Below are 11,134 nucleotides of genomic sequence, written 5' to 3' on the forward strand. Positions count from 1 at the left end.
TGAATATAAAGGCAGATGTAGCTAGGTATGATATTTGAAATTATTTTCAGACATTTTCCATTGTTGAGGACAAAAGGTTTATAATACAGAAAGCAATTAAGCATCAAGACCAGTTAAAATATGTAACTTCTTTATGCTGACAGAACAGGGAGTTCCACTCCTCCAGCCTACTTAAGCTCGAAGTGGGCTGTATGTAGCCCACGATGTAAAATGAGTTCAACACCTGCTGTAGGCTTTTGCCTGCTGTGGTGATTTGATGCAACAAATTTGAGTTGAACTGAAAATTTTGAGATATTTATAAATCATGACAAACACAATAACAAGAAAAGTCTTAAGAGATTTTAATACAAGAAGAATACAACAATAATAAAGCTATGAAATAAGCTATTGTTAACAACGTATTGCTGTACATTTATTTCCTCTGATTGAATACATCATCTTGTCCATCTTTAGTTCTATAACAGATCATTAAAGTACAGTTAGTAACAATACAAAATCAAATTAAGCCAAGTAATAAAACTGCATAAATGTAAGCCGATCATCAATGGGAATATCAACAGGAAGCTTGGTTAAACAATAAAAAAATCATAAACAACAAAAAATCTACTATTTTCACATTTTTTAAAGTTGGACAGAGAGAAAAACGACCAAGAAAAGCAATAAATGTTCCCAACCAGACTAGACTGGCAGTGTTGCAGGTCAGGGATTATACTGAGGCGTATGCATGTGCGCACATCTATATTAAAATGCAGTTAATCTCAATACATTTAAACCCACTGCTATGATAGGCAGTGACATGTGTCATGACGACATGATGTATAAAGAAAGAAACATCCGCTAGATAATTTCATAAGGTGGGTAAATAGAACTAATCCAATCCAAAAGACTTGGCCATGTAGATCTGCTTCTCAACTGCTTTTGCATCCTCTATTTTCCCTCTGTCAGCCTTCATCATTGTAAAGACAACAGCAGAAAACATAGACGTGTCCTTATTCTGGGGAAATAGGGTACATAAAAATATTAGAAATATCAAAATGTAAACAATCTTAAAAAAATCACTTTAGATTCATGAAAATAATCTGACAAATAAATACTTTACCTTTTGTCTTTTCTGATCGCTACAATTTTTCTGCAGGACAGCACCTTGATTATAGAACATACACATTGCAATTAATTCAAATGTAAGATTAATTAACATTTGTTTTTCATAGAGAACTGTGAGTAACTGAAGTTACCTTTGCAATGATTACTGCTGTTTTTTCTGATCGAATAAGTGAGGACAGCAGTAACAATGAGAACGAAGACAGCGCACAGCAGAAAAATAACTATACTGGCCATCAGAGAGCAAATGCTGGTTTCTGGAATGAAAATAAAAGTCAAAAACAAAGTTAGAAATGACTAAAAATAAATGATGTTTTATTTCTCCTCATGATGAAATTACTCGGAGCATGAAATCAAATTTTGTAATGCCTATTTAATGAATTAATAATCACTTTTAATTAAACATACTCGCATTATGCCATGATTTTATTTTTTAGAAATCATACCTATTTGCACTTTAGTTCCATCTCCAAATGATATTGTTCCACATGTGACAACAGCACAGTAGTAAGTCCCAGCATCAGAGGAGCTGACCGTCTTAGAGAAGCGATAAACACAGCTCTTCTGAGTGTCTGATTGCTTCTTACATTCAGTTTGATTCTTTCCATCAACATAGATGATATTTGGATGAGAGTTTTGTCCTCTGAACCAGAGGACTCTGAGATCTCCAGGACACATCTTGTTATCAGAGTCTGACAGGACTGAACAGTTGAGAGTCACAGAATCCCCTGCATGGACTGAATCTAATACCGTTGGCCACTGACGAACAGTAACGTTTCTCTGGGTGTTCCCTGTGTAATAACAAAAAACAGTGTTTAAAAACTACCTCTAAACACAGTTTCAAATTTTGTTGAAAAATGAATGATAACAGTGCGTCTCAAATAGGAGAACTTGGAATCGATTTGCAAACACATTAAAATACCTAATATGATGTTTAAACTACGATTTATTAAATTCATATATAATATAGTTATTTTTCCCACCATGTGAAAAAGTTTTTGTCAGATGGTTGAGTATTTACAGTGAATCCAAAAGGCTGCAATCACATAATCACCTTTTAATAACAAATAGGTCCCACTCCAAGCATTCACATTCCATTCCATGACTGCACAGTGATACATTCCTTCATCTTCTGGGATTGTCCTGAATATGGTCAGACTGCTGATGTTTTTATTGTCTTTTGCTTCCAATCTTGAGGCATTAAACCCTTGTCCATACTGAGGATGTACAGTTTGCCGCAGTGTCGCAATCAGTTTCAGAGTTTCCCCTGCTCTCTGCTTGTACCAGTGAATTTTACTGCTTAAATCACCAGGAGGTAAAACACATGTCAAAGTTGCAGGTTCACCAAGTTGAACTGTGGTCACTTGCTCCAGCATGTCTGCAGTGAGTTTAAACAAAACACATGTTAAACACTATAGGAAAAAAAACATTAACCATTACACATCTAGGTGCATTGCAAATTCCTAAATGACAAAAAGAAAATAGATCATAATTAGACAGAACTCACCTCCTTGGTGAAGAAGAAAAACGAGTGTTACCCAAACCAGAGTCATCATCGCAATGTCTTTACTTGAAAACATTTCGATATTTCAGTGACAGAGGGAGATGATGCGACCCAGACCATCACTATCTGATTGGTTATCGCAGTCTTTACAGTCAAAGCCTATTTCCTGCCACACGGGTATTGTCCTGCATTGTGTGAAAAGAGGGAGAGACTAAAAATCTGTGACAGCACAAAACTGTTTATTACTATTGTGGTAACACATTTTCTTTGATTCAAGTTTTGCAGAGCCAACTAAACCATCAAAAACCCAGTACTGTTGAGCATGCTTTGTAGTAGACCACTCTGGGGGGTTTCAGTGTAACATGAAAATCTTTCATTTTGAGTTTTGTCATTATTTTAACTTTGAACTTATAACCCAATATGAGCCAAATGTGATTTTTTAAACCAATGAGAGGTGTTAAAAGTCTTATCTAATACCATCATTTCACCTCTTTAACACAGTGAAATACCGATGTAACGATGTAAAATGAGGTGTCACATCGGCTGCAGCAGACGGTGGAGAATGGAGAGTGGAGACCCAATTGCAGACAATGGAGACGGAATTGAATAAAAACAAAAATGAGTCTTTATTTCTGGCTGCACAAAAATAAAAAAAAAACAAAAGAAGACTAAGATTAAACTAACAAAACCTAAACTGGGAAAAGCTAAACCGAAAACACTCGGTGCATAAAGAAAAGTACAAAAACCTTAAATGCAAAACCTGACACTTGGGAAACATGAAGAAAGATGAGCAGACAGTTCAACAATAGGCAGCAGAAAACAGAGGACTAAATATACAGAGGATAACGAGGGAATGGGATCTGACAATCTGACACAACGAGACAGGGAGGAAGTGTGGTCGCAAATTTTTTAGCCATCATGATAACCTTCTCCCACCAATGATGTGGAGATCCAACTTTTTTAGATCCAATTAAAATTAAGGCACTCAAAAAGATGCTCTGGAAAAGAGTAGAATTCTTGGAACAGAGTTTAATACACTGAATCATATGAACAGCAAGAAAACACATACAGAGTATAGCAAGACGATACATAGCAAAGCAACAACCTTAAGCACAGACAGCAGGGCAACACAGAGATGGACAGAAAGTAGCAGCAGGAAAAAAGAGTGCCGGGGTGTCCTCTGGTCCCCTAATATATAGGGACCAGTATCCCAAAAACAGCAGGTGCAGGTGCATAATGTGTGTGTGTGTGTGTGTGTGTGTGTGTGTGTGTGTGTGTGTGTGTGTGTGTGTGTGTGTGTGTGTATTATATCGTATGATCCTGATTTCATCATGATGTGTTCAGTATCTCTGTTACAATGTTACTGTTTTGGTTGTGCTGCATGAAAGACATTTTGTGTGTATTAGGGGGGAGTTAGTTACTGGAGCTGGAGAGTGAGTTATGAGTTCAGAATGAGAATGAGTTCAAGAGAGTTCAACAGCATTAATTGCCCTGTTATTGTACAACCTTAATAAACCATGGTGAAGCAAAATGTCTTGTGTGTAAGACTATGTGAAAGTTAAAATATATATGTTCAGTGCAGATAGATATATAGTGTATATAGTTACATAGGTATACATGTCCTCCAAAAATCCACTATCAAAATAAAGCAGGGAACATTAGACACACACTAAGACGTCGGCTTGACACATGACGCGGGGAAGAAACAGACATGGAAACATAACCGACTGGCAAGACAGAAAGGAAAAACAGACAACAGACACAGGAGATAAACGAACATGAAGACAAGGGAGACTAGACATGAAAGGTGGAATACAGGGGCGGCACAGTAACAGAAGCTAAAGACTAGAAACTACAAAATATAATCAGAGAATAACTGAGGAAACTAGAAATACAAACAACTCCACCATGAAAAACACTATATCAAAGAATATTCATAAACCAGAAACATAGACAGGGGGTTGGGAAGCGCATCTGTAACCGGAAGGTCGCCGGTTCGATCCCCGGGCTCTCTGTCCTGGTCATTGTGTCCTTGGGCAAGACACTTCACCTACCGCCTGCTGGTGTTGGCCAGAGGGGCCGATGGCGCGATATGGCAGCCTCGCTTCTGTCAGTCTGCCCCAGGGCAGCTGTGGCTACAACCGTAGCTTGCCTCCACCAGTGTGTGAATGCGAGAGTGAATGAATAGTGGCATTGTAAAGCGCTTTGGGTGCCTTGAAAAGCGCTATATAAATCCAATCCATTATTATTATTATTATATAAACACTAGGTCCACAGACACAGGACCGTGACATAAGGTCCACAACAAGTACAAGCCTCAAGATGGCTTTCTAGGCTCCAGTTCTTTTTCTTCATCAAGGATGTGAGAGCTCTTTAATTTTGCACAGAAATATTCTAAAGTGAGAAGTTACATGTCAAGTAGATTTGTGGAGAATAACAGAAAATAATTTTGCATTTGAGAATTCCCACATTGTATAATTATTTATTTTTTATTTAGTTCATTTATAAGAATCCAAATCACAACAACTATCACCTCAAGGCTCTCTGTATTATAAGTGCTTTATATTTACATTAGAGAGAAAACCCCAAGAATTACATGACTCCCTATGAGCACTTGGTGATACTGGGAAGAAAAAACATCCACAGTGTCAGGATCGTGGGTCTTTTGACCCAGCGTTTTGAGTTTTAGTTTATGTTTAAGCCCTTCAGGTTTTCTAAGTTCATTTTTTATCATGCCTAGGTTGTTCTAGTTCTTTGTTATTAGATTCCCCTTGTGTCTTCCACCCCTGTTAAGTCTCCCTTGCCCTTCATGTGTTTCATGTCTGTGTCTTACGTTGTCAAGTTCAGGTTGTCATGTCTGCGTCTTATGTTTCCTGTTTTATTTTGAAAGTCCGGTTTTCATGTCATTGTGTTTGATTTTACATTTCCTGTGCATCGTTATGTTCATCCTTGTCAGCTGTTTCCTCATGTGTCTCGACTTCTCCTGATCACCTCATGTGTGTATTTAAGTGTTTTCTATGTTTCACTGTCAGGTCGTCTGTTTGCGTCCCCATAGTGTTTTGTCATAGTTTACTCAGTGTTCATAGTTTGTCATAGTATTTTCACTGAGTTTCTTAGTCCTTTCGTTTTCTGAGTCTTCACAGTTTTCTTAGTTTTCATAGCTTCATGCTTTTTCATGTGCCAACATCCAAATAAAGGATCGTCTTCCGTTCAGCCAGCAACTCCGCCTTTTAGTGGCTGCTTCTGGGTGCTGTAAACTAAACTTATCGGCGCACCCCGCCGTGACACACAGAATCTTTCTGATTAAGTTGGATCTTATAAATATCATCTAAACATTGTCTACAATAGTGAGATAGACGCAATTAATATGAGAAAACAGATGTCCTTCAGAAGAGACGTCTTTGTTGCATCTTTGCGACTACACTAATGTTGGGACTTACTACTGCCTTTTGGCCACATATGTGAAGAAATTATTTGGACAGATTTGCAAGCTACAAATCCATGATGTGAATTTCCAAGTGTTCTATTCAATTGCAATTTGATGAGATCATTTGAATACAGTGTATTCATTGCTCAAAAAACAGTTTACGATGATCTGAGATTCACGACAGGAGAAAATCGGTACATAGTGGTCAAAACAGCATCTACATTGTCAGCAACTCAGGTATACTATGGGCTTTAAGTGATGCTTAGTTAGTCCTAAGGCCTTATAGTACCACCAACAGTCAGACGTTGCTGCCATGTAATGAGGGCAAAGAGGAACAAAGGGGAAGGCGTATATACTGCATGTCATGTGAATTTGTATTTTATGTTCTAAAACATTTTGCAGTTAAAATCACACTGTGGGTTATTCTAGATATGTATGTCTAGAGATGTTTATTGCATAAACACATGTTGATCACATTTTGTGTTTATCTAAACTTATTTTATGCATGTTTTTACAATGAACAAAACCTTACACAGACAGAAAAAAAGTAAAGCAAATCAAATACACCTGTTTCAATTTATTTGTTGATTTTCTTCACTGACCCAAATGCAGGAATCAGGAAGCAGAAATAACTGAAAACCCTTGTTAGAGTCCAACCGACAAGAAACAAAAACAACTGGGTAGGGCAGAAGCTAAACAAAACAAAAACTTGGACTCAAGAAAAAAAAAGAGACAAACACATATGAGGAATGAGGGACAAAGACAATTTTTACATAAGAGAACATTTTTGAAATGACTAATCAATGACGAGGACAAAGGAAGCAAAACTGAACCTAATGCACAAGTTTCAAGAGACTGCCAAAATAAAACAGAAAGTAACTAACAGTAAGACCAGTCTAAGACATGAACTTGACAGAACTAAACAAGGACCACAGAGACAGGACAATGGAGACCAGATAGGAACAAGGAGACAGAAAGACAAAGTAAATTACAAACAGACTAGAAACAGTGGCTATACTACATGGCAAATGAAAGCAACCTACTAGTATTACCAAAGAGCTAGGCCTAAACAAAAATCACAAAAAGCAAACCCCTCCAAAAACTCAAACACTGGGTCAGACGGAAATGACCAGGAATATAGGGGGGTCATTAGTGAGATCAACGCTCTCCAAATCAACGCCAGAAGACGAAGGAGATGGTAATAGACTTCAGGAGGAAGTCTATTACCATCACACCACTGGTGAACATCCAAGGAAAAGACATTGTGACAGTGAACTCTTACGACATTGTGACAGTGAACTCTTACAAGTACCTGGGTGTTCACCTCAACAATAAACTGGACTGGACTACAAATACAGATGTTCTGTATAAAAAGGGCCAGAGTCGACCCCATCCGCCGAGGAGACTGAGGTCCTTCAGAAACTGCAGGACTATGCTAAGGACATTCTGTGACACTGTGGTAGCATCCACCTTTTTCTATGCAGTGGCCTCCTGGGTGAGCGGATGGTGTTAGGTGTGATAGCTGACATAAAAACAGCTAGTGCTGTCATGGGAATGTGAAGGCTGAGGTGAATCAGCCACAGCAACTATTAACCCTTTAAAGCCGGTCGGAGCGGGCACGCTCCGTTTTGTGTAACTATTTTTAAATCCCCGTAGAACCAGAACCGTGTAAGCTAGCGCAATAATTTTTTTTGCATATAAAACCGGAGGAGTTATACTTACATCTTATGCCATCATCTTGTCCTAGGTCACGGTTTCCTTCCACATATAGCTTTGCAAATATTGCATAAAAAGCGCTTGCGGGAACAAAAACATGATATTCCAGAAACACGCTTTGCCGATCCGATCAGCTGTTCGTAACACTTCCTACGTTGAAACAGACATCAAAATAAATTTTCTGTTGTTGTAAACTATTTTTTGCAACTTTTTTGTATTTAAAGTTTTGAGAGATAAACCTCTTAAATTTCTCCAAGTAGAAATATGTGTAAAAAAACAAAAAAGCAAAAACGATTTTCAATTTTTTTGTAGTTTATTGCACTTTTTTTGCAATTTATGTAGTTACTATGGACTTAATGCATACATATTATTAAAATATGGGCTATAACAGTTGTATTGATGTATAGCAACTTGAAATGCTCGCAAAAATGGCACTACAGCATGTAAAAATATAATATAAGCTCTGGCGGCCTTGGTTCTATGGTAGGTCTTAAAGGGTTAATTTGAAGTAATTCACAATCAGTGTGATGAAATCATCATAATATACTACATCATACCACTCATTTAATAACTCATAATATTATACATAAATAATTAAGACAAACAAGCAGGAAACATCATGTTTTCAGTTTTCATATTAGTTTACTTTTAGATAAAGATTACTATAAACCAGCCCAGAGACACTCATAGATACACTTTTACATTTTGCATTTAACTTGAGAATAAACACTTTCTTCAGTTTCCAGTTCATTCTTCTTCTTTCCTCTTGTAGATGTAGCTTTCCTTCCAGAGAAGTGTAGAGCAGCATAGTTTAGATCATGTCCACTTTCAGCCTATACAAAATAATAAAAAAAAAATTTACCTCATAGAATCATTTTAATAAAGTAAAAAAAAAAAAGATTTGGTCATAGTACTTACACTGTTGTCCACTGTTTGGCATAAATCACTTTGCCTTGCTTGTGAAGAGCTTTTCTCTGTGTGTTACAGTGACAAAAATAGGAATATTATCTATTTTGTCTGATTTAGAATTTTAAATTAAAGGAGTATTTAGTTTTTCTCACATCAAAGGAAAACTTTAGTGCTCCTACAACAACACTTACTTTTAAATTGTTCGCATGATGCTCTTGGGCTTCGGCAACAGATCAAAATAATATTGACAATCACAGAAATGGCCAAGCAGGCTAATGCTATCACCAGTGCAGAAAATTCAGAACCTCTTCTTTGCTCTAGAAAACCAGAAACAATCAAGAGAAACAATTAGTAATTCTGAAAATAATAAGGAATCCTATATCTCATGGTTTATTTTTATAAATAAAATCATACCTATTTGCAATTTAGTTCCTTTTCCAAACAATATCTTCCCACATGTGGCCACAGCACAATAGTAAGTCCCTTCTTCTGAGGAGCTAATACTTTTATTGAATTGATAAACACAACTCTGCTGAGTCGCAGAGCTATTCCCACATTCATGATGTCTGTTTCCATCAGTGTAGATGATGCTAGGATGAGATGGATTTGATCCTTCTCTAAACCAGAACATACTGAGACCTCTGGAACATGTATTGTTATCAAAATTAGAGAGGAGTGAACAATGAAGAGTGACTGAGCCTCCTGGAGTTGCTATCTTCTTTTGAACAACAGAATAGTTCGATGTTTTCTGGGTGTTTCCTGTGTAATATAAATATATTAATAAATGTGATTATAAAATAAACTAAAAGACAAATAGTTTGAGTTTTCAAAAACGACCAAACGTATCTTACATGTAAATGTAATGTTTTCAAAACATGCTCATTCATAAATTATTTTCTGTAGTATTCAATTTTAGCTGCTGAAGCAAACTTTTATAGAAGAATCACATTATTACCTTTTACTAACAAATATGTCGCAGTCCATTTGGTATCTTGGAGCCACGCTGTGAATCCACAGTGATACATTCCCTCGTCCTCTTGTCTTGTCCTCAAAATGGTCAGGTTGGTCAGATTCTTGTCATAATTAACATCCCATTTTGAGTTTTTGAACTCAGGTGCAAAGGCAGGTTCTGCAGAATCCTTCACTGTCCAAATCCTTTGCAGAGAGTCTCCAGGACTCTGCTTGTACCAGTCGACTCTACGCCTGTACTCGGTCTTAGGCAGGTCACACAGCAAAGTTGCAGGTTCACCGAGTTGAACTGTAGTTACTGGAATAAGTGTATCTAGTTTGAAAGAAAACAAAATCTAAACCATTAAGTCACAATAATACAGGAAACCACCATGCTAACAGCATACATGTATGGAAAAAACATCCAGAATATAAAAACACTTACATGCTTGATGAATAGCAAGCAGTGCGACCCATATCACAATCATCTTGGCAACATTGCTTTTTAGGGAGCTTGTAGGTATTTCAGTCAGTGTAGGAGGTATTTTAGCACAAACCTTTTATGTCACATGTGTCAGATGAATCTGATTGGTTATCACAGAATATAGATTCAAGGGCACTTCCTGTCACATTGCTATCTTCCAGGCTTCTGAGGGGTAAATCATCTCTTCCTTGTTCATTTGCACATTATTTCATTGATGAAGTAAATTTCTTTCCCAAAAAATGTTAGGCGCTCATTTATAGTTATTTTAGTTTTCCTATCCAATATTCATGTTCTGCTTTAATCTGTCAGCAAATTTTCCAAATGATTTTACTAGTCTTTTGTTCCCGCTACTGTCAATTTTCATTTAAGTGTTTCTGAATTCATTTAATTGATTATTTCCACTTGCAAAGACAAAAAGAATAAAAAGAATAAAAAGGAAATACAAAAAAATCAAAGTTTGCTTTCACTTATAGATTATCGTAGCTTTCATTTCCTGCGTGGTTAACTTTATTCAGCAAAACTAGGTTAAGTCATGACGTCAGCTCAAGTTGACAATTGTACAATAATAAAAACATCTTAGAAAGTTCGTTTTCTAGGTTTATCTGGGTTTAGGTGCTCTGCCTTACCTAAAAGTGAAAACACTTAGATAAATGTTGCATGCATTTATGTATACAGCCATTAGAAGTTCCTGAATTCTAAAACTTAACTTGGTCTTAACTACAGCTTGTACAAATTACTTAGTGCCATTTTCTGATGACAGATCGTTTATTGAATCTCAGAGCTTCTTAGTGGGCTAAACATATTTCCAGCAAGAGATATCCTGCTATTTGGTTTTCTTGCAATTCACTATGGAAGTGTGAAAACTGCAGTGGACAAAAAAAAAGTAGCATATTTATGGTTTATGGTTTACAAATCACAAAAAGATAAAATACTTCACATATTCTAATCATTGATTCGAGACTAGGGAGGAGACACAAACCCAGCCTAAGATGGTCACATGCTAGTTTACTCTTAGTCTACTCCCAATGCCGGAAAAATGGATGGG

At 36.8% G+C, this 11,134-nt stretch overlaps 2 protein-coding genes and 1 long non-coding RNA gene across 3 annotated transcripts; all 3 read right to left on the bottom strand.

Moving 5' to 3' along the window:
* Positions 1–324: 324 nt before the first annotated feature.
* Positions 325–1,154, bottom strand: LOC146716795 (uncharacterized). The gene is made up of 2 exons (XR_014922261.1): positions 1,100–1,154; positions 325–994 (listed from the first exon to the last, which is right to left on the bottom strand). It is a non-coding gene; the product is annotated as an uncharacterized LOC146716795 (long non-coding RNA).
* A 37-nt stretch (positions 1,155–1,191) lies between these two features.
* Positions 1,192–2,657, bottom strand: LOC146716796 (uncharacterized). Its single transcript, XM_085434739.1, has 4 exons — positions 2,609–2,657; positions 2,156–2,479; positions 1,548–1,892; positions 1,192–1,358 (listed from the first exon to the last, which is right to left on the bottom strand). The coding sequence occupies exons 1-4, from the start codon at positions 2,655–2,657 to the stop codon at positions 1,192–1,194; spliced, it is 885 nt and encodes a 294-aa protein (XP_085290865.1).
* Positions 2,658–8,413: 5,756 nt separating this feature from the next.
* On the bottom strand, positions 8,414–10,102 carry LOC146716797 (uncharacterized). The gene is made up of 6 exons (XM_085468458.1): positions 10,051–10,102; positions 9,613–9,939; positions 9,072–9,416; positions 8,849–8,974; positions 8,667–8,722; positions 8,414–8,581 (listed from the first exon to the last, which is right to left on the bottom strand). Exons 1-6 carry the CDS (start codon positions 10,091–10,093, stop codon positions 8,447–8,449), a joined length of 1,032 nt encoding a protein of 343 aa, XP_085324584.1. The 5' UTR covers positions 10,094–10,102; the 3' UTR covers positions 8,414–8,446.
* Between the last annotated feature and the right edge of the window lie 1,032 nt (positions 10,103–11,134).

This window comes from Copadichromis virginalis, linkage group LG2 (genome assembly GCF_057382275.1).
Source record: "Copadichromis virginalis isolate Kocher_CV1m ecotype Utaka linkage group LG2, C_Virginalis_male_GT1.1, whole genome shotgun sequence".
Taxonomy (NCBI): domain Eukaryota; kingdom Metazoa; phylum Chordata; class Actinopteri; order Cichliformes; family Cichlidae; genus Copadichromis; species Copadichromis virginalis.